The sequence below is a fragment of the Tamandua tetradactyla genome, chromosome 17, assembly GCF_023851605.1.
Source record: "Tamandua tetradactyla isolate mTamTet1 chromosome 17, mTamTet1.pri, whole genome shotgun sequence".
Lineage (NCBI taxonomy): Eukaryota > Metazoa > Chordata > Mammalia > Pilosa > Myrmecophagidae > Tamandua > Tamandua tetradactyla.
Genome location: NC_135343.1, coordinates 59,753,787 through 59,776,162, shown reverse-complemented (window position 1 = coordinate 59,776,162; position 22,376 = coordinate 59,753,787). Strand labels below are relative to the sequence as shown.

General features: G+C 52.1%; 2 protein-coding genes across 15 annotated transcripts in view; one reads left to right on the top strand and one right to left on the bottom strand.

Annotated features, from left to right (window-relative positions):
* Window positions 1-22,376, top strand: part of CAPG (capping actin protein, gelsolin like) — a 93,749-nt gene that overhangs the window by 27,536 nt on the left and 43,837 nt on the right. The window contains exon 1 of one of the 2 annotated variants that reach the window (XM_077134779.1): window positions 17,261-17,321. The exons of the other annotated variant lie outside the window; for it this stretch is intronic. The gene's annotated coding sequence lies outside the window, so the exon portion shown is untranslated. Of the gene's footprint in view, window positions 1-17,260; window positions 17,322-22,376 lie in introns of those variants that run through there. 2 annotated transcript variants of the gene reach the window in all.
* SH2D6 (SH2 domain containing 6) lies at window positions 13,278-19,611 on the bottom strand. Of its 13 annotated transcripts, XM_077134789.1 has the most exons (14): window positions 19,550-19,608; window positions 19,427-19,452; window positions 19,048-19,082; window positions 18,657-18,727; window positions 18,450-18,561; window positions 17,083-17,105; window positions 16,520-16,580; window positions 16,058-16,136; window positions 15,878-15,908; window positions 15,712-15,736; window positions 15,311-15,369; window positions 14,976-15,059; window positions 14,671-14,829; window positions 13,278-14,107 (listed from the first exon to the last, which is right to left on the bottom strand). In XM_077134789.1, the coding sequence occupies exons 1-14, from the start codon at window positions 19,550-19,552 to the stop codon at window positions 13,991-13,993; spliced, it is 885 nt and encodes a 294-aa protein (XP_076990904.1). In that variant the 5' UTR covers window positions 19,553-19,608; the 3' UTR covers window positions 13,278-13,990. The 13 variants fall into 13 exon arrangements, with proteins under 13 accessions (XP_076990904.1, XP_076990903.1, XP_076990905.1 ...); XM_077134788.1 differs by lacking the exon at window positions 16,058-16,136 and having other exon boundaries at window positions 19,550-19,610; XM_077134790.1 differs by lacking the exon at window positions 16,058-16,136 and having other exon boundaries at window positions 15,311-15,366; window positions 19,550-19,610.

The following is a 22,376-nucleotide window of genomic DNA, read 5'->3' as shown; positions in this document are numbered from 1 at the left end:
GTGTCCAGTTAGCAAACCTCAGGGCCAGGAGGTGTCCGTGGCAGAGCAGCAGACCCTCTGCTTCCCTTGCTTTATTCATCCAAGGCCCCTGACCACGGCTGAGGGGGCTGCTGGGGGATGAGACAAGATGAGCCCTTGACCTGCCCTGATGCCCATATTCTAGTGCTGATAAGATATTTAAGAGCTTGAGGTCATTTTTTCAAGGTGAAGGGAGGATGTTGGGGAGGTGGAGTGACGATGTGGGAAACCTGGGGGTGCCCCAGCTAACCATATGATCTTGGGTTTCCTTCATGTCCCAGCTCTAAGAAATGATGCCACCCCTACCTGTCCTTCTTCACTTGTGACTTGGGCATCCATTGAGGCAGCAGGTGGAGGGGGCAGGGGGGTGGGAAGGAGAGAGGCAGATCTGGGACATGGCTCTGCAGGAGGAAAGGTTTGCTCCTCGTTATTTCCTGCCCATTTTTTAAAGCAAGACGTTTGACCTTCAGTATGAGCTGAGATCATCAAAAATCCAGTAATCTAGTCTACCACTGGAAGGACACAGGAAACTGGGGACACTGGGGGAGGAGAATGGGGCAGCAGGGCGAGGGGTGAGGGAGGCAGCCTTGCTTTCCTCTGCATTCTACTCTTGCATGCCCTTTTTTTTTTCTCTGCTGTATGGTGGGTCACATTTCATTCTTTTTCCATGTGAGTATCCCGTTATTGCAGCACCATTTGTTGAATTTTTGTTACTATTGTTTGTTTGATTTTTTTTTGTTGGTTTGTTTTGTTTGTTTCTTTGGGGAAGTGCATGGGCCGGGAATCGAACCTGGGTCTCCTGCGATGCAGGCAAGAATTCTACTCTTGTACACCTTTTAAATTTTATACCACATGATTGCAATATCTAATTAAAAACGAGGTTGCTCTGTCTTTCTTCTTTAAATCCCCTTCCCGAGCCACCAAAGGATGAGAGAACAGGAAAAGGTTTTGCTGGGCCTGGCGTGCTGCCCACCCCCACCCCGGAGCTAGGGAATCTTGGTTCTGGTCCTTTCGATGGGACCAGAGGGAAGGTGCACACCTGCCTCCCTCCCTGCTCCAGGGTCACCACAGGCCCCCCTGGCAGGCCCAGAGCCCGAGCAGGGGAGGGGCGGGTGCAGCTGGCACAGGGCCTGCTCTCCAGGACAGGGCACTGTGTGCGCTCATGTCCGCCAGCCGTGAGGCCTGAGCTCACCAGCCTCTGAAGTTGCATCAGCAACATGAGCTCCTGGGAGGCCGGACGAGGGATCAGGAAGTTGTGGGTATGGCAGCCCAGAGATGGTCAGATGCGGCCGAGGGGAAAGGGCAGGCCCCGGGCAGCCTAGGAACAGCTCATTCAACCGCGGCCTGGTCCCAGGCCGGAGCCGGAGGGGCTGCTCCTGAAGCCTGCCTGACCTCCACGCAGCAGCTACTCCAGCCTGGCTCAGCTAAGAAGCTGAGGAGCAGCTGAGGCCCAGAGGCTGGGGGCTGCAACTCCAGATTCTCCCCAGTCGCCCCCTGTCTCGGCCCCAGCGTGTCTATCTCGGAGACCCACAATTCCTGGTCTCTCCGCCTCCTCCACCGCTCCCCGCTGCCCAGGGGAAAGTTTCTCCCTCGTCCTCAGTCCAAACAAGGTCTCTATGGACAGGCAGGGCCAGGCCCAAACCACTCCCTGCTGCACCGCGTGCTTGTGGGGCCGGAGCCAAGGCCTAGCAGCCAGAAGGCCCCAGTGACCACTGCTTCTCTCTCGGCCTCAGACTCTTCCCCTAGGGCCTCCCGCGTCGGCCTTGCCCCCAGGATCACTTGAAGCACCCATTAGCCCTGACAGCACTTTGTAAACTGAGGCACACGCATTTTGGACGTGGGATGTTATCGTGGAGCCCTTGGTAAATGGACACCACGTGAATCCTGGTCCCCTGGCGTTCCCACCTGGGCCCTGGGCCTGAGGGGGTGAGGGAGGGCAGGGGGAGGAAAGTCCACCCCTCAAGTGGGGGAAGAGGGTCTGCACTTCCACGGGCAGGTGCCTTGGAGGCAGGGCCTCTGGCCCCTAAGCCACGCCTGCTCCCAGATTTTTGGGTGGCCCTGATATGCTTCCTGAGGGAAGGGAGCTGAGACCAGGAGGGCCCAGCGGGGGCTGGGGAGTGGACAGCTGTGCTTACAGGTGCCCTGGAAAGGTAGAGCCCACACATTCCCGGCCTTGCATCACCTGCGGTGCTGGCTGCCCGGCCTTGGGAATCAGGCCCCAGGCTCCTGGTAGCCTCCTGGCTCTGCCTCTTGCTCTGAGAGAGGGTGGGATGGAGGAGCGGGGCTCCTGGGCCCTCCATTTCCAGGTGGCCCAGCTGCCCTCACTCCCAGACTCCCAGGCAGCCAGCAGCCTGTGTGAGCCAGGGCAGGCCCCACAGGAGGGCCCCGGGCGCCACCCCGCCTGCCCTAGGTCTTCTTTTCGAAAGTCTCCCAGGAAGATTTGGGGACTTTGAGGCTGTTTCCCCTTTGCCCCCTGACTTAAACACTTTAAAGACTCCCCTCCACCAACAGCTGCAGATGTGGGCACGGATCGGGGGGCTGCCAGCGTGGCCTTCATCTGATGCTGGGTCACATTCTCTGAGTCAAATGTGACAGAAAGTTCCCAGAGGGGCTCCTGAGTCTGCTGCTTCCCCAAGGGCTGCGGCCCCCGGGTTTGGAATTTCTCACATCTGCGGAGGGCTCCCTCTGAGAGCCCATGGCACATTCTGTCCCCGGATTCCACTTGGGGTGAGAAAAGGTACGTGTGGGGGAGGGGGGGAGGGGGAGGGAGGGAGGGGGAGAGGGAGGGAGGGGAGGGGGAGGGGGAGGGGGAGGGAGGGAGGGTAGGTGGAGCCTGCTCTGAGGGTAAGGGCCAGGACGTTTCCCCTTCTAACTCCCCTCTTCCTGTAGCTTCTTAACAAGGGGATGTTGTGCTTAGGGCTAAGACTCATGAGCCCCCCAGGATGGAGACAGAACCCCTCCTTTCTAAAGTCCTGGCTGCCCCCCAGCCCTCTTCTCAGTCCAGCCAGGGCTCTCTTCCTGCTCCTATGCCAGGCCCAGCCACAGGTGGAGGGAAGGATGCTTGAGAAGGGGCCGAGGCAGTCAGAGTAGGCTGGGAAGCAGGGACACAAGGCTCAGGGTCAGCCCTAACGTGGTGGCCCTAACGTGGTAGCTCTGGCCTCCCCTGAACTCAGTTTCCAAGTCTCTGGGTCTCCATTCCCTCCCATTGGGTCCCCAGACCTTACTACTACCTTATGGACTGAACTGTGTCCCCACAAAAGATCATATTCAAGCCCTAATCCCTGCCTTCAGGAATGCGATCCTATTTGGACATAAGATCTTGAAGATGTTATTAGCTGAAATAGGGCTAAACTGAATGGGGTGGGGGGAGTCTCTCATCCAATGTGGCTGGTGTCCTTATAAGGAGCAGAAATTTGGACACAGATGGACAGATAGAGAAGGCGGCTGTGATGGTTTGGAACTGTATGTTCCCAGAAAAGCATGTGCTTCTATCTCACCATTCCTGTGGGTGTGAACCCATTATAAGTAGGACCTTTTGATGACGCTACTTCAGTGAAGGTGTGACTCACCTCAGTCAGGCTGCGTCTTTCATCCTCTATAAGAGAATGAAATTCAGACAGAGAGAAAGCCACAGGGAGCAAGAAGCCAAAAGCAACAAAACCCGATAGAGACAGAAGAGCCCAGCAGATGCTGACACGTGCCTGGTCACGTGGCAGAGAAGCCAAAGATCACCGGCAGCTGGTCTCAGAGCAGAAAGCAGGCCTTGATGATGCCTTGATTTGGACATTTTCCCAGCCTCAAAACCATGAGCGAATAAATTCCCATTGTTTAACCCCACCGTGTCCTGGTATTCACTCTGAGCAGCCCAGGAAACCAAAACAATGGCCATGTGACGGAGGCAGAGAATGGATTACGACACAAGCCACAGATTGCCGTGGGTGCCTGGCGGGCCTCACGTGCACCCCACAGACTTCGAAGGGAGCTTGGGTTTGACTCAGGTTTCTAGTTCCCGGGACTGCAGGACAAGGCACTTCTGTTGTTTGAAAGCCTTCCCATTTGTAGCACCGTTATGGCAGCCCTAGAAGCAGAGGTAGCACTAGGACGAAACGCGTCCCCCACGCCATTTCCAGACTCTTCTTCGCTCTGACACTGGCGCCCGGCTCACATAAGCCTCTCTTCAGTTAGCACTGCCACCTCTGCCGAGCCTTCCTTCCCAGCCACCAGCCCCTGCTTTGTTGTTTGCTGTTGTGTTTTGCCTCCTTGTCTGTGACCTTTCATCCTTCTGACCCCCAGAAATGTCCAGAACCTGGCCCCAGCTCTAATGGTCTCGGGACGGTTATTAGGCCTCTGGAAATCCGCACCTACCTTTCATAAGCTGCTTCTCCTCGGTTCCCGCAGGGGTGCACACAGAGGGGCCGCTTCTCCCCCAAGGGCAGCCCCCTGGGGCTGAGCCAGGGGCTGGTGGCAGCCGGGAGACCCGAGCAGGGCTGTGGGGGCCCGGGGGGGGGGGTCCCCAGTTAAGCTGCATCCAGCCCCTGGCCTGAGGCTCAGAGGGACCCTCGGAGTTTAACCTAGGCCGACCTCCTTTCCCCTCCCACCCCACTGTAAAGCTGTGAAAACCAAGGCCTGGCAAAACCAAAAGAGGAGAAAGAATCTGATTTTGGGTTAAACCATGGGGTTTTAGATGAGGTAATTTCGCTTTAGGGAAAGTTCCCTCCGTGGGCTGTGGTTTTCTCCTCTTAGCATCAGCTTGGTGACATGTCCTTCATGGTCCGGGGTGGCAGGACTCGGAGAACCAGAGCCGGACACCTCTGTCCTGAAGTCCTCTGGTTTCTGCTGCCCCCGTCTCTCTCTTTAGCCAGATTTTCATAATACAGTAAGGGATGACCTCAGAGAACTGAGATCAAAAGCGAGTTCAGACTCTGAAATTTGTTCTTCAACTAATTGTTGCGATGTACTTTGATTGTATTGCTTTGATGTATATATGTTATTTAAGGAGAAGGAGTATAACAGAGAAGACAGGATTTAACAAATGAGTATGACTGCTGAATCATTATATTGATATTTCTGTTGGTCTCCAGTGTCTTGGAGCTGCTAGAAGTAAAAACGAAAAATCATGGGACTGTAGCCAATACCAAACTTTAAAACTTGTTCTGTACTTGAAATGTACACCTTCAGGAGATAGAAATAGGGTAAGATATTGGGTAATTGGAGCTGAAGGGATACAGATTGTGCAACAGGACTGAATGTAAAAACTCAGAAATGGACAGCACAATACTACCTAACTGTAATACAATTATGTTAAAACACTGAATGAAGCTGAATGTGAGAATGATAGAGGGAGGAGGGCGAGGGGCACAGATGAAATCAGAAAGAAAGATGATAAAGACTAAGATGGTATAATCTAGGAATGCATAGAGTGTGTAATGATAGTGATTAAATGTACGAATTAAAAAATGTTTTTGCATGAGGAAGAACAAAGGAATGTCAATACTGCAGGGTGCTGAAAATGGATGGTAATATTTTAAAATTTTAACTTATGTGTGAGACTAAAGCAAAAAATGTTATTTGGTACAAAGTTTATATTTTGACAAGTGTATTTCCTAATATAACTCATGTAGACAGCTTAATTGAACACCATAAGTACGTGTAACCCTGAGTAGGACATGAGATTTTGTTGGTTTGTCCAGAGTGATGCCCCGATAAATCCCAGAGTGATTTGAACAGTGAATAAAAAAGTATCAGTTCTGGGGAAACAGTGCCAGCGTGTGCTGGACTACAGCCTGGGGGAGGAGAGCTGTGGAGAAGGGACAGGAGGCTGGGCCCAGCCCAGCACACGGCAAGCGCTCAGTAGACATTTGTTGAATGAATGGCGAGAATGTGTGGCACCGTATGTGTGGACTGTGATTATTTTCCAGAAACCTACAACCTCCAGAACGGTTCCCAGGCCAGATAAGTTCTGAAACCCAGGGGAACCAGCCTCTCTAGAAATCGAGTTCCATCCCCCTATTCCATATTATCAATAGCACTTTCCAACAGGAAAAAGTTAGAACGAGCATGGCCCTAATACCCCTAAAGTTAAAACTGAGAAGATAAGATTTAACAAATGAGTGTGACTGCTGAATCACTATATTGATATTTCTTTTAGTCTCCAGTGTCTTGGAGCAGCTAGAAGGAAAAATCTAAAATTGTGGAATTGCAACCCATACCAAACTCTGAAATCTGTTCTACAACTAATTATTTGGTGTGCTTTGAAATTTATTGCCTTTTTTTAGTATATATATTATTTTTCACAATTAAAAAAAAAGTGAAAAGAAAATGAAGAGATGGCGGTTAAGATCAAGCAGGTAAGGAGTGACTAAGCCAGGTTCCAACTTAGGTCCATCTGACTCTATGAGCTGGCGTTTTGCCTGCCACCAGGCTGCCTCTTTTTTTTTTTTTTTTTTTAACTTATTTTATTAATTAAAAAAAATTAACAAACAAAACATTAAGATATCATTCCACTCTACATATACAATCAGTAATTCTTAATATCCTCACATAGTTGCATATTCATCATTTCTTAGAACATTTGCATCGATTTAGAAAAAGAAATAAAGACAACAGAAAAAGAAATAAAACGATAATAGAGAAAAAAAAGATTATACATACCATACCCCTTACCCCTCGCTTTCATTTACCACTAGCATTTCAAACTAAATTTATTTTAACATTTGTTCCCCCTATTATTTATTTTTATTCCATATGTTCTACTCTTCTGTTGATATAGTAGCTAAAAGGAGCATCAGACACAAGGTTTTCACATTCACAGAGTCTCATTGTGAAAGCTATATCATTGTTCAATCATCATCAAGAAACATGGCTACTGGAACACAGCTCTACATTTTCAGGCAGTTCCCTCCAGCCTCTGTGCTACATCTTGAATAACAAGGTGATATCTACTTAATGCATAAGAATAACCTCCAGGATAACCTCTCGACTCTGTTTGGAATCTCTCAGTCATTGACACTTTGTCTCATTTCACTCTTCCCCCTTGGTCGAGAATGTTCTCTCAATCCCTTGATGTTAATTCTCGGCTCATTCTAGGGTTTTTCTCAGTCTTTTGATGCTGAGTCTTAGCTCATTCCAGGATCTCTGTCCCACGTTGCCAGGAAGGTCCACACCCCTGGGAGTCATGTCCCACGCAAACAGGGGGAGGGTGGTGAGTCTGCTTGCTGTGTTGGCTGGAGAGAGAGGCCACATCTGAGCAACAAAAGAGGCCCTCTTGGAGGTGACTCTTAGGCCTAAATTTTAAGTAGACTTGACCTATCCTTTGTGGGGTTAAGTTTCATATGAACAAACCCCAAGACTGGGGGCTCAGCCTATAGCTTTGGTTGTCCACACTGCTTGTGAGAATATCAAGAATTCAACTTGGGGAAGTTGAATTTCTCCCCACTCTCACCATTCCCCGAAGGGGGCTTGCAAATACTTTTCCAGTCACTGATCAAATCACTCTGGGATTCATCGGGGCATCACTCTGGACAAACCAACAAAATCTCATGTCCTGCCTGAGATTCCAAATACTTATGACATTCAATCAAACAATCTACATGAGTTATATTAGGAAATGTTCTAGTCAATATATAAATTTTGTAACAAATAAACATTTTTTTGCTTTAGTCTCACACATAAGGTGACATTTTAAAGTATTAATTATCATCTACTTTCAGCACTCTGCCATAACATTCCTTTGTTCTTCCTCATGCAAAAACACTTTTAAAATTTGTACATAGTACATTTCACTATTATTATACACTCTAGGCATTCCTAGACTACACATCTTGATCTTTACCATCTATCTTTCTTTCCGATTCCATCTATGTCCCCAGCCCTCCTCCCTCTATCATTCTCACATGCAGCTTCATTCAGTGTTTTAACATAATTACAGTACAGTTAGGTAGTATTGTGCTGTCCATTTCTGAGTTTTTATATTCAGTCCTGTTGCACAATCTGTATCCCTTCAGCTCCAACTACCCAACATCTCACCCTATTTCTATCTCCTTATGGTCTTCGTTACCAAGGAAATATTCCAAGTTTATTCACTAATGTCAGTTCATATCAGTGAGACCATAGAGTATTTGTCCTTTTGTTTCTGGCTAATCACACTCAGCATAATGTCCTTAAGGTCCATTCATGTTGTTACATGCTTCATGACTTTATTCTGTCTTAGAGCTGCATAATATTCCATCTTATGTAAATGTCACAGTTTGTTTAGTCACTTGTCTGTTGATAGACATTTTGGCTGTTGCCATCTCTTGGTGATTGTTAATAATGCTGCTATAAGCATTGGTGTGTAAATGTCCATTTGTGTCCTTGGCCTTGTGTCCTTTGAGTAGAGACAGCATATAGATGGGTCCTGTTTTTTAATCCATTCTGCCAGACTATGTCTTTTGATTGGAGAGTTTAATCCATTAACATTCAGTGTTATTACTGCATGGGTAGTACTTTCTTCTACTATTTTGCCTTCTGGATTTTATATGTCATATCTAATTTTCCTTCTTTTTACCTTTACTCATAGTCTTCCTTTCTGCACTCTTCTCCACACCTCTCTCTTCTGTCTTCATATCTGTCTCTGGTGTTCCCTTTAGTATTTCTTGCAGAGCTGGTCTCTTGGTCACAAATTCTCTCAGTGATTTTTTTGTCTGAAAATGCTTTAATTTCTCCTTCATTTTTGAAGGACAATTTTGCTGGATATAGAATTCTTGGTTGGCAGTTTTTCTCTTTTAATAATTTAAATATATTATCCCACTGTCTTCTCACCTCCATGGTTTCTGCTGAGAGGTCTGCGCATAGTCTTATTGGGCTTCCCTTGTATGTGATGGATTGCTTTTCTCTTGCTGCTTTCAAGATCCTCTCTTTTTCTTTGACCTCTGACATTCTGATTATTAAATGTCTTGGAGTATGTCTATTTGGATCTATTCTCTTTGGGGTATGCTGCACTTCTTGGATCTGTAATTTTAAGTTTTCCATAAGAGTTGGGAAATTTTCAGTGATAATTTCCTCCATTAGTTTTTCTCCTTTTCCCTTCTCTTTTCCTTCTAGGACACCCACAATATGTATATTCGTGTGCTTCATATTGTCTTTCAATTCCCTGAGCCCCTGCTCATATTTTTCCATTTTTTTCCCTATAGTTTCTGTTTCTTGTCAGATTTCAGATATTCCGTCCTCCAGTTTTGAGATCCTATGTTCTGTCTCTCGAAATCTACCATTGTAGGTTTCCATTGTTTTTTTCATTTCTTCTACCGTGCCTTTCATTCCCATAAGTTCTGTGATTTGTTTTTTCAGACTTTCAGTTTCTTCTTTTTGTTCTTTCCTTGCCTTCTTTATATCCTCCCTCAATTCATTGATTTGGTTTTTGATGAGGTTTTCCATGTCTGTTTGTACCTTCTGAATTAATTGTTTCAGCTCCTGTATGTCATTTGAATTGTTGGTTTGTTCCTTTGACTGGGCCATATCTTCAATTTTCCTAGTGTGATTTGTTATTTTTTGCTGGCGTCTAGGCATTTAATTACCTTAATTAGTTTATTCTGGAGACTGCTTTCACTTCTTTTATCTAGGGTTTTCTTGCTGGATGAATTTGTTGTCTATCTGTTCTCTGACATTCCGTTCAGCTTTATCTGGACCTTTAGCTTAAGTTTTGTTTAACAGAGGAGAATTTTTCAGTTCTTGTTTTCTTGTTTCTTGCCCTGCTTGTGTGGTGCCTTTCACCCACACACTCTTAGGAGGGTCTACTTAGATATTATAGACCCCAGCCAGATTTTCCCAGACCAAACTGGCCTCCTATCAGGAGGAAAGAGTCACTTGCGTCAGTTTTCCCTGAGGGTGAGACCCAGCAGGTTGAAAGACTTTCCTGAGAAGTCTCTGGACTCTGTTTTTCTTATCCTGCCCTATGTGTGGTGCTTGTCTGACTGCAGGTTCCACCAGCATAAGATGATGAGGTACCTTTAATCTTGGCGGACTCTCCATGCTGGGGGCGTGGTGGAGATGGAGGAGAGGTTGTAGGCTGGTTTTAATGGCTTCAAATTACCAAGCCCTGGGGTCTGAATTCCTTGATGGAGGGATTCCACCTGAGTTGGGCTTCACCCCTCCCCTGGGGAAGGCACAGGCTCCAGACAAGCCCCCAAAAGAGCTCACTTCTGTCTATGCCTGGGGCAGTTGCAGCCTGAAAAGTCCTGCTGCTGTATCCAGAGGCAGTCAAGCCTTTGTAGATACACAGCCACAAAATCCTCTGGTTCCTTCTTTTTTTTTTCCCCCTTTTTCTGTCAGTTCTGCCCCCTTGGCACCGGGGCAAAAATGAGCAACCTCCACTTTGATCAGGTTCACCTAAGCTGGGGGCCTATTTTTAGTAGTCAGAATTTGTTAATTAGTTCCACAATTGGTGTTTGGTTGTGTCCAGTCCCTGCTGCTGGTAAAGTCCTTTCCCTTCCCCTCTGGGAAGCGGCCTGTGGGGGAGAGGCGCTGGCTGCCGCAGCTTTGGGAACTCACGGTTCTGGGGGGTGCTCGCAGCTGGTCCAGCTGGTCCAGACCGGGGTACACTGTGTGTCTGGTCACTGACGTGGCCCCAGGAGCTGTTCTGTACTGTTTCTGGTTATTTAGTAGTTGTTCTGGAGGACGAACTAAAACGCGCATGTTGTTAAGCCGCCATCTTGACCAGGAAGTCTCCAGGCAGCGTCTTTAGAATTCAAAGCCAAAAGCTTGCTGCATGGTAGAAGAGACCTGCTCTGAGTCTGGGCAGGTGTGGCCTGGCCACACAATTCCCCAGCTTCCCCATCCCACAGCTTTTCCCAGGCCAGTGGAAACAGGCCAGCCCAAGTGAGCAGGGCATCAGCTTTCTTCCCAAATGTCACTTCTCAATCTTCCGGTGGGGGCCCAAGTCTACAATTTTCTAGAATCTGGCCTGCTGGCTGGGAGAAAATGGGGATAGGCTGCATAGAGGGCACCAGCAGGGGAAAAATCAAGGAGTGTCATCTCTCCACTGGGTTCCAGGAAGGTCTGCAGCCCCAAATTGTTCTCCTTGCCTCTGTGCCGCCTCTCCGACTCACTCCACAGAGCACAGCTGGAGCCACCCTCCAAAAATCCTGTCCCTCCCGCACCCACCGCTGTTCAGGGCCTCTTGGCTCCCTTGTACCCACACTCCCATGGAGGCCCCTTCGGACCTCTTCAGTCTTCTCACTCACCACTGCCCCACACCACTGGGAAGGCCAAAGACTTGGATCAAAGAGCTGCTAGGTTCAAGGGATGGACTTGTGCTGTCGGATATGGTGGCTGCAAAGCCTCATGTGGCTATTTACATTTAAATTAATAAAGTTATTAATTTAAAAGGCTTAGGCAATGGATGGTGGTGATGGTAGCACAACATCCTGAACATAATTAACAGCACGGAAACATTTATTTGAATGTTGTAAGGTGTACATATAAAAATTAAAAAAAAAAAGTCCATAGAGCTACAATGCACAGGGTGCCCTAAGCAAAACCACAGACTAGAGTACAATGATAAAAATCATCAGCTGTAACCAATCTTCCCCACCCATGCAAGGAGCTGATAATGGGGTGGTGTATGGGCATCCTGGATCTTAAGCATGATTGTTCTGTAAACCCACAACTTCGTTAATTAAAAAAGAAGAAAGCAGGTTTTCAGTGCCACCACTCGCAGTCAACTGTTCAGAGTCCCTCATGGCCAGTGGCCACTGTACCGATCAGTGCAGAGGACACTCTGTCATCACAGGACGTTCCATGGTACAGCACCTGTTGGACTTTTACCAAAGAAAGCCCTGATAAAGGAGGGATTCAGGGTAGATGTGACCTATTCAGTGACTCTTAAAACACATAATTAGCTCGCATGCCCTGAGACACAGAGTGGGCAGTGGGCCCCAGGAGAAGGCAGGTGCCAGGGTGCTCTGGCCCAGGCCGCGGGAGCCTGGGGAGGGCGCTGAGCCCCGGCTGGGGATGGGGGGGCTTCTGGGAAAGGGGTCCTCCAAGCACAGATTTAAAGTCTGCGGGGTCACCGGGGAGGGTGCCTTCCCTACATGCTCCTTTTTTTGTCCTTAAATAGGCAATTCCCACCACCAGGACGGCTCCTCCTCTCTCTAGTTCCTGGGCGGGGGTGGGTGAAGCAGTGTGTCCTGGCCAGGCCATTAACTCAGCACAGGCAGCAGAGCCCCAGGGCTCAGTACAATTAGACCCCAGCGCCTTTGAGAAAGGAAAATCAAACTTGCAAAGCCAGTGGAGGTTGCAGCGGTCAGAACGCACCCAGAGGTCCACCCCGGGGAGTCATCAAGGTCCACCTGGGCAGGCTGGGGCAGGTGCGGAAGAGAGATGCCCCTACCCGGGACGCCTGGAGAGGCAAAGCTGTCTGGGGGGCTCCCTTCTCTGCCCTTGGGCCGGCTGCTCCCTTCTGCCGCCTCTCCCCCAGAACCACATGCCACGCCTGCTGTGACTTTGCAAGTGGCAGCTAATCGCAGAGAATTCACGCCCACGTTGACTGGGGAGTGAGTGCAAACGTCACCGCGTCACAGGGGACACCTCACTCAAAACTCTTCACCGCCCCGTGACGCAGGGACGATGCTTTTCCGTCCTAGTACATATAAGGAAGTGGAGGTGCAGAGAAGACAACTCGTGCCGGTGGCGGGGCCACACCCCCGCGCTCCTCCCACCCACCCCCGCCAACGTCCACGCTTGGGAACCCCGATCGCGAGATGTGACGTGGGGGTCCCTCCCTCGATCCGCATCTCCTCGTGACTCCTGCGTCCTAGCTAGAGCGCAGGGCGCCCGGGCCCTCGGCGGGAGGCAGAGCCAGGCGGCTCCGAGTGGGGGGGCACCTTGGGGAGGTGAGGGGGGGCTTCTTGGAGGGGTGGAGAGGTGTAGGGGGGGTCGGTTCCCCAGTGCGGTGCCAGCCCGAGCTCAGCCCGGGACACCAGCCTTGGCTTCGCGGCTCTCAGGCTGTTCCCGGGCGCTGCGCCCCACCGCCCCCGCCGCCCACCCGCCCCCCCCGCACCCCGGGCCTGCCAGCCGCTCTGTCGGCTGCCACCCTCCACTCTCTGCTGCCCCCGGGCTTCGGCCGCAGCCGGGATCCCACCTTCCCGCGCCCGGTCCCCACCAGCTTCTTGTTCCTAGGCCTGGCGTGGCTCGGGGTGCGATGGGGGAGGCCTCTGCGGCCGCTTGGCACAGCCGGGCTCCTCTCTGAGCTCCCTCCTCTGAATACTGAAGGGGAACAGGTGCGAGACAAGTATTTAATGGGCTTCATTCTCATCATTTAATGGGCCAGGAGGAGGGAAGTAAAAAGCCAACCACCCTTCCCCCGCCAAATAAAACATAAAAAACAGCCACCCAAGGCTGGCCTGGCACTTCCTAGAAACCCGTGGGGCAGACACCCGGTTGGCTTTTCCTGCCTGGGACTGGCCCTTAGAGCTCCATCACTCTTGGCATGTGCTATGCGCCTGGACACTTGAGGGCCAGGGGCTCCCTCTGTTTCCCCCAGCAGATCCAAGAAGTCCTTCAACAAATGTTTATTGACAGCATCCTCTGGGCAGCGCCACAGAGTCCCTTCCCAGTGCCCGCCCTGTGCTCAGCCTCCAAGCAACTGTGGGTGCCTTCTCGCTGCTGTCCGAGCAGGACCCATGCTGTTCCCCCACTGGGGACAGGGGGCAGGGGGGGGCACAGGTTTGGGCAGGCTTCTGTAGACCTACAATCGTGCCCCCCGAGAAGTCTGGACTGGCAGACAGTCCTTCCTGGGTACTAGGAATGGGGACCTTGCCTGAGGGATGCAGGATGGAGAGCAGTGCCAGCTGGGAGTGAGCAATGGGTGGAGCCTCGGGAGCCCTTTCACTCTCGGGCAGCCTTACTCAGTGCCTCTCACCCAGGGCCTGCAGGGAGTAAGCCAAGGGGAGGGAGTGGAGTGGTGGAGACCTGGGAGGTAAGTGCATCTGGCTGGGGATCAGGGTTTGGTGGGGAATAGTAGGCGGGTGTGCTGCCGGCCTCCGCTCTGTCTGTCCACCAGGGGCAGGGGCTGCCACGCGTAGTGCTGCACCATGGCCTCCACCGAGGGGAAGAGCTGGGCAGGCAGGCAGGGCCATTGTCAGTGGCAGAAGCTTCTGGAGCTTCAGGGCTCTCACAGGAGAGCTGTTGACATTTTTCTCAGTATTTTCCTTCCCATTTAACCCTCATGAAGCTCCATTGCCAATTTGCTGCCCAGTTCCAGGCCTGGTGAGCCTTTCAGCGTCTATCTTGTTGGGCACGTACTGGGTCAGACTATCCTATGTCCAAGGCCAACTCAAACTAACGTAGGGGCTATGCCTCTGCTGGTTGTCACCGCAGTATATGCTGAGCTCAAAGTTAAGTTCTTAGGGGTGGACAGATTTTGCCATCCTCGCAGCTGGGTGCATTGTGGATGCAAATGCCCCCACCTCACCCCTGTGCAGACTGAGCCATAGCACGAGACGGCTTCTTCCCCCAGAGCGGGGCCAGCCTCTTCCCTAAGAGCCAGGCTTCGGGGAAGTTCCAGGCTCTGGCTCCGGTGGTTTCTATCCACCCCAGAAAAACACCAAAGCTGGGTTTTCCCAGGGGCAGCCACTCTGGGCCAGCTAGGGTTACTGGCCTGCCTCTACTTGGACCCACCTCCTCACGGCTTCTGCCCTCCAGACCCAGGGAGTAGTGGCGCCCACCATCCAGCCGCCGGATGGGAATGTTGAAGACATGGCCGTGAACAAGCACTGCCAGGACGAGAGGCGAGGAGCCCTGGGTCCCGGAGCTGGGGCGCACAGTGTAGGCCCCGTCCTGTGGAGGAGGAGTCCCATCCATCAACCCTACCCCACCTGCTGCCCACCAGGGACAAGCTCCCCCTTCCCCTCCTCCGCACTGCCCGATCGGCCAGCTACAGGCCTGTGAGTCTGCGGGGGCCCAGGGGGTCTGCAGCTGCCCACCTTTTGGGAGCGGAGCAGGGTGCTCTCAACAGCATGGCGGTCCCGGTTCCATGAGTACCACGGCTGACCCCGCAGACCTCTGTCCTGTCCCAGCACATACAGCCCCTTAGGAGTGGGGCCAGGGTGCTGGGGAGGGTGGGGAGCCCTAGCCTGGATTCCTGTGGTTCATGGTCGCATCTGCCTTTCCCCGGGATGGTGCATCCTCACAGCAGGGATAGAGGCACAAGGGAGACCAGCGGCTGGCCCCACACCCACACCTGAGCCATTCCGCGTCCTCGGCATGCTGGACCCCTGCCCACAGGCCTCCTCCCAGCCTGCTCCCAGCCCCTCCACACCTCAGCAGCTGAGGGACTCCCTGTGGGGCCTCCAGAGGGAACAGAGGGTCTCTTTCCTGCTGGAAGAAGCAGATACTAGAGCTGAGCTGAAGGGGATTAGCAGCGGGGTGGGGATGGGGGACTGGAAACCCTAAGCTGGAGACCCAAAGGGACCCACACCTGGACCCTGGTAGGACCCACCAGCCAGGCCTCAGGTGACCCCCAGACGAGGAGCGATCTTTGGGTACAGACTGGGAGGTTCTGCTTTGGTGCAGACTCTGGAGAATGCCCAGGGGGTTCGGCTTAGGCCCAATGTCACCTGGAGTCAGAGCACCAAGGGCTGTCCAGCAGAGCGGGGCTGAGGGACTGGAAGGGGGCCCGTGGCCTGAGGGTTGGGGTCATGCCGAGGCACGTACACTCACCTGCAAAGGGGACAGCCACTGCTCCCTGGGGCACAGGGGTTTGGTCAGAGGGGCCTGGCCACAGGCCTGAGGTCCCGCCCCAAGGCTCCCTCCCCACCTGCTCAGCTCACTTCCCTCCTCCCCCACCTTCCCCCAGCACCCTCAGCACCAACCACCAGCCTCTTACTTTTCGAGCTTCCTGGGGTGCTCCGATGGGCCTGTGGGGAGCAAATGGGAAACAGACCTCAAGGGGTTCTAAGCTACTCCCACCACCAGCTCCCCCAGGACAGCAGAAGGGACTCCGGGGTCAGGGCTGGGGGAGCCTGAGTGGGTCACTCTCCCCTCTGTCTCTCTGGTGCGCCCTCACCTGTGTAATGCCAATGTCCTAGGCAGAGGGACAGGGGGCACCAGGCCTTGGGAGCTCAGGGTCCGAGTCAGGGCTGGGACTAAAACAGACAGGACAGGCGGTCTGGGCTGAGAGCAGGCAAGGAAATGCACGTAGGCCAGACAGGGGCCAAGGCCGGCCACAGGGCCCACTCTACTCTGCTGCCTAGTTCTTCTGGAAGTCCTTCCAACTGGGGGACCCCCTGCCCAGCCACAGAAGCTGGGGAGCCCCCCGCAGCCCTTGCTGTATGGGGAGCACTTCCCTTGGAGTCACAGTGAGGGTGAACCCTGACACAGGTGGGCAGCGTGGGGGTGCCTGAATGCAGTGAGATTATGGGGTGTGAGGGGATGAAGGGAAGAGGGGGCCAGGAGAGGGTGCCCTGCTGTAAGCAGCCACAGGCCTCAGGGGCCAGAAGCATAGGGGCCGGCAGAGGGAGGTGCTCACCTGGGCTGGGCTCACACTCCAGGTAGATATCCTCTTCAGGCTTCTCTGGAAGGCCTGGCACCTAAGGCAGGGAGGGGTGTGTGGCACCGAGGATCTGACCAGCCCAGGGTTCACTGGCGACAAGGGGATCTCTGCCTTGGCCAGTGAGCTGAGGGAAGGGCAGAGCCATTAGCTGGACAGAGGTTCTGGGCACTCACTCCCTGCTTCCAGGGTGGACTCCTTTCTAGGAGCCAGCTGTAATGATTAGAAGTGCTCCTTTGTTTGGGAGGGGTCCCCCATAGCACCTCTGCTTTCAGAGGCAGTCCTGGGCCCCCAGCTCTCAGAGATGCAGGTGCCTGGGAGGGGCTCTGAGCAAGGCCCTCCCCGGGGGTCCTGGGTAGCCTTCTCACAAGGACAGCTGGCTGGCACCCTTCCCAGACCTGTAGCAGACGGGGACGGGTTCTGCTTTGGGTCTCTTTCCTTGGGATATCTCCTGACCCGCCCTGGCACCCCCCCCCCCACTTGCCCCTGCCAGCTTCCTAGCCAGAGCCCTAGAATGTGAGGAGGAGAAAGGGGCTGCTTACCCCTCTGGCTGGGGCACTCAGCCCTGCAAAGAAGAGGAAAGACCCACAGTTATGGCATAGCCGGGAGAAAGTGCATTTATTTTCCTTGGGACTCATCAGAGGAGGGGAACCTCATCTATTTGATTAGAGGTGATGTCACCTGACCTGGCCACCTCAGAAGGTGGGGGAGGGGCAGATAAAATAAAGGCAGCAGCTGGGGCATAAAGTGAAAAGCGAGCCGGAGTCCCGGGTAAGATGAGGTAAGGCCCGCCTGACTCTAGCCCTGAGGGGTTAATGCCCCGCTTCCTGGGGGAGGGACCAGTAGAAAGAGATAGGACGCTCTTTACCTGGCCTCCTCTCCGCCTCCTGCAGGCCCAGTGCTGCCTTCAGCTGTGGGCACAGGGGACCCAGTGAGAAGGGCTGGGAGGGGAGGGGGGAAGGATGGCGAGGTGGGGTGGACTGGGGACGGAGTGTTATCTGTGCAGCTTGAAAAAAAGCGAGGAAGCGAGGGGAGGCGCTCTACTTCGCCTCTTCTGGACTCTTTGCTGTGAACCTCTTTATTCCGATAACACGCGTGAGGGAAGAGTGGTTCCTTCCAAAACCCACCCACGGGATCACGGGGATGGGGGAGGGGGGCGTGTGTGAGGGGCGACGGGGGTGCGATCAGGGCAGTGCCGGGGTGGCTGCGGGAGGACTGCATCTGTCCCTGGGCAGGGAGGGGCCCCCCAGGCTCCAGGGAGGGGGCGAGAAGGTCGCGTGCTTCGGGTGATGCTGGCGGGGGCAGGCAGGCGGCAGGAGCGGCAGCCTAGGGCCTCGCGGGCGGCGGGACCGGCCCTGGCTCCTGACGCGGCTGAACTTCACACGGAGGGCCCGGGGGCCTGGCCGCCTGCTGCAGGCACTCGCGGGGCCCGTGAGGGTTACTGACGGGGGAGGGGGCGCTCACCCGGGCTGGCCGGGGCCGCGGTGGCCGTGGCGGTGGCGCCGGTGGCTTGGCTGGGCCCGGGGCGCTACAGCGACCTGGAGAGAGCCGCGCTCCGTCCCCCTAGGCCTAGCGCCCCCTCCTCCCCCACCCCGGCCCCAGGCCCTCCTCCCGGGGCTCTGGGGCTTCCAGGCCGCGCCGTTTCCACGGCAACGGGAGGCGCCTGCTTCCCTGCCCCCGCCAGGCCGACCCCGCGCCCGACCCATGGAGTGCGAGGACCCTGCGGGCTGTCCTGTTCCCTACCCTTGGCCCCTCGCCCCTTCCCACCCCTCTTCTTTATTCCTTTCTCCCTCCCTCCCTCCGTCTCTCAGGCTGCCAGGGCCTCCAGGCTGACGCAGCACAGACAAGAGACGCCGGGCCTGCGCCCTCTTCCCTTTGGAGACCCCGGGCCCCAGCTCCCTGCGCTCACCCGAGTACAGCGAGTCGTCCTCTGTGCCGGGAAGACGCGCAGGGGCCAACCTGCGGGGCCGGGCCTCACGAGGGGGCAGCTCATATGCGCCCTCCTCCTCCTCGCCCTCCTCCTGAGCACAGGGGGTGAGGGGTGGGGGTCTCAGGACAGGTGATGGCCACCGCCTCCCGTCCCCCGCCGCCGGCTGCCGCCGCTGGACTGACTCACCCGGGGTGCCCAGGTCCCTGGGGCAGGCGGAGGAGATGGGCCCGGGGTGTCCTCACTCCGGGCTGGGGAGTCTGCACAGGACAGGCCGGCCTGGATCCCTCCCCACCCGCCCTGCCCTGTAGGTTCACGCTCTAGCCCCTGTTCCCAGGGTAATAAACCGTGTACATTTTCACAGTGGGCCCCATGCACCGCAGCAGGGCGAGTGACAAAGGCATTTGGGAAACAAGGCCCCCCCCCCCTTCTCCCCAGCCAGCTGCTGGACCCCTGCCCCCAGTACTCCTAGTTCTGAACAAGGCAGGTGGGAGGGAGAGTCCTCTGGAAGATGATGGGCAGGAGGTGTCCAGAGCTGCTCAAGGCAGCCCAGTCTGCTGGGGCCCCCTGTGGCACTTACCCAGGCATCTAGTGGGTGGGAGGGGTGGCCTCAACCTGTAATCAGACTCTGGTCAACTCTGCCTTACAGAGCCCCTAAGTTTGGCTCATGCAGATGTAGCACAACTCCAGGTCATTCACTCACAGGACCACCTGAATGGTGTCCCCCAGAGTTATGGGACTCAGCAGCCCTGGAAGGAGGGGTCTGGAGCAGCGCTCGTTCCTGAGCTGGTGCCCCAGGGAAGCTGGGGCTGGAGGACCCTCCTGCTGACGGGGCAGGGACACATGTGTAGTCTCACCCTGAGTGGCGGGCACAGGCGGAGCCAGCCCAGCTCCTACAATGGCTGTGCCCAGGGAAAGGTGAAGAGGGAGGAAGGAGGGCACAGGGCCCACGCACTCACCGGGGCTTGCTCCCACTGAGCTCGTCCTGGTAAAAGCGGGGAGGAAAGTAAAAAAGGAAGGTCAGCGCAGCTGGGAAGGCTCTCCAAGCCCAGGTCCTGGAGCTGCCCCCATGCAAGCCTCACCATGGCAGAGCTGGAGGAGCTGTACCTCCCTGGAAGGGCTGGCTGGCTCTGCTACTGGCCCAGGGACAGGGGTCCTATTGTTCCCAGCATTTGCATCTCCCTTTCATCAGGAAGGAGAGCCTGCTGCTGCCCCTAATCCCAGACAACTTCACCCACATCACTCCCAGGGCCCAATTCCAGTGCTCTAGGATACACCCACCAGCTGTGGTTTCCAGCACCTCCTCCCTTTCCCCCCATTTAACCATTTTTTAAAAATGTCTTATACTCATTTATTTTTAATTAAAAGATATACATAACATAAAAATAATTTTAGTCATTTTTGTGTGGACAATTCTTTGACATTAAGTACACTGACAATATGGTATAACTTTCACCACTGTCTATATTCAAACTATGTTCATCATCCCAAACCAAAACTCATATTCATTTAGCAGTAACACCTCATTCCCCCCTCTCCCACCCCGGATGCCACTATTCTGCTTTCTGTCTCCAAGAATTTGCTTATTCTAAGCATATAAGAGAATGGTACAATATTTGTCCTTATGTATCAGGCTTATTTCACTAAAAATGTCTCCATGTTTCATCCATATTGTGGCATGTACCAGCACTGCTTCTTTTTCACAGCTGAATAATATTCCATCTTATGTATATACCACATTTGTTTATCCATTCATCTGTTGAGGGACTCGGGTTGCTTCCACCTTCTAGCTGTTGTGACTAATGCTGCACTGAACATTGGTGTGAAAATACCTGTTCAAGTCCCTGCTTTCAAATCTTTGGGGTATATACCTAGGAATGGAATTGCCGGGTCATATGGTATTCTGTGTTTAATTGCCTGAGAACTGCCAAACTGTTTTCCACAGTGACTGCCCCATTTTAGATTCCCATTAACAATGTACAATGTTCCTATTTCTCCGCTATTGCCAACACTTGTTATTTTTGGTTTTTTAAAGAATAGCCATCCTAGTGGGTGTGAAATAATATCTCATTGGAGTTTTAATTTGCATTTCTTTAATGGCTAATGAGTTTGATCTTTTCATATATTTGTTGGCCATTTGAATATCTTCTTTGGAGACATGTCTGTTCCAGTCCTTGTCTCATTTTTAAAATTGGGTTGTCTATCTTTTTGTCTTTCAGTTGTACGAGTTCCTGATAAATTCTAGATATTAAATCCTTATTGGATATATGGCTCCCAAATATTTTCTCCCATTTTCTTGGTTGCCTTTTCACTTTGTTGATAGTGTCCTTTGATGCACAGATGTTTCTTAATGTTGATGAAGTCTATTTTATCTATTGTTTTTCTTTTGATGATTTTACTTTTGGTATAAAATCTAAAAATTCATTGCCTACTACAAGGTCTGGAAGATATTTCCCCATGTTTTCTTCTAAGAGTTTTATAGTATTAGCTTTAATTTTTAGATTATTGATCAATTTTGAATTAATTTTTTATATATTGAGAGGATATGACTATATGTAGTTGTTCCAACACCTTTGTTGAAGAGACTATTATTTCCCCATTGAATGTGGACTTGGCACCCTTGTCAAAGATCAACTGGCCATAGATGTGTGGATTTATCTCCAAACACTCAATTTTATTCAATTGGTCTATATAAGTATCCTTATTCCAGTATCACACTGTTTTAATTACTTTGTAGTAAGTTTTATAGTAAGTGTGAGTCCTCCAACTTTGTTCTATTTCAAGATTGTTTTGGCTATTGGGGGCCTCTTGTAGTTCCTTATGAATTTGAAGATCAGCTTTTCCATCTTTACAAAAAAGGCTGCTAGAATTTTGATAGGGATTACACTGAATTTGTAAATTGCTTTAGGCAGTATTGACATCTGAGTTAGTTTGCTAGCTGCCAGAATGCGATACACCGGAACTGAAATGGCTTTTATAAAGGGGAATTTGATAAGTTACAAGTTTACAGTTCCAAGCAAGTGAAAGCTGTACAAGCTAAGGCATCCAGGGAAAGAAATCTTAATTCAAGGAAGGTTGATGCATCTGTAACACCTCTGTCAGCTGGGAAAGTACACTGCTCCAGTGCTCCTGGGCTCAGTTACTTTCAGCCTCTGTTCCTGTGGGGGTGCCTCAGTTTACTTCTCCAGGTCTGCCTTTCATCTCTTGGCTTCCTGTGGCTCTCGCCAGGTTCTGGCTTGCTTAACATCTCATGGTGATGTCTGCTGGGCTCCAAGCATCTCCAAACATCTGTGTCTCTGCTCTCCAAATGTTGGCATCTGTGTCAGCTGTGCTCTGAAGTTTCAGTCTCTCTCTGTTCGCTCTAAGGTTTCTGTCGTTTCTCTAGGCACTGTCATTTCTGTCATTTTCTGGCTCTCTCTCCAAAAATGTTTACACTTTTAAAGGATCCCAGTAAGCTAATCAAGTCCCACCTGGAATGGGTGGAATCACGTCTCCATCTAATCAAAAGTTAATACCCACAATTGGGTGTGCCACATCTCCATGGAGATAATTTAATCAAGTTTCCAATTTACAGTACTGAATAAAAATTAATAGAAACACTTGATTCCAGCCAATCCTAAAGAACACCTAGGGCAATATATAAGATTCTACAAGGGTTCCATGCACTAGGGTAAGTTTCCAGAAACCTACAACCTCCAGATGGGTCTCTGGACCAGATAAGCCCTGAAACCTAGAGGGCCCAGCCTCTGCAGAATAATCAGATAGTTTCATCTCCCTACCCCATATTATATATTTTTTCTTAATATTTTATTTATTTTTTTTGAAAACTTAAACTTTTATTTATTTATTTATTTTTAATTTTGAAAACATATTTTATTTAACCCAATATATCCAAAATACTATTGCAAC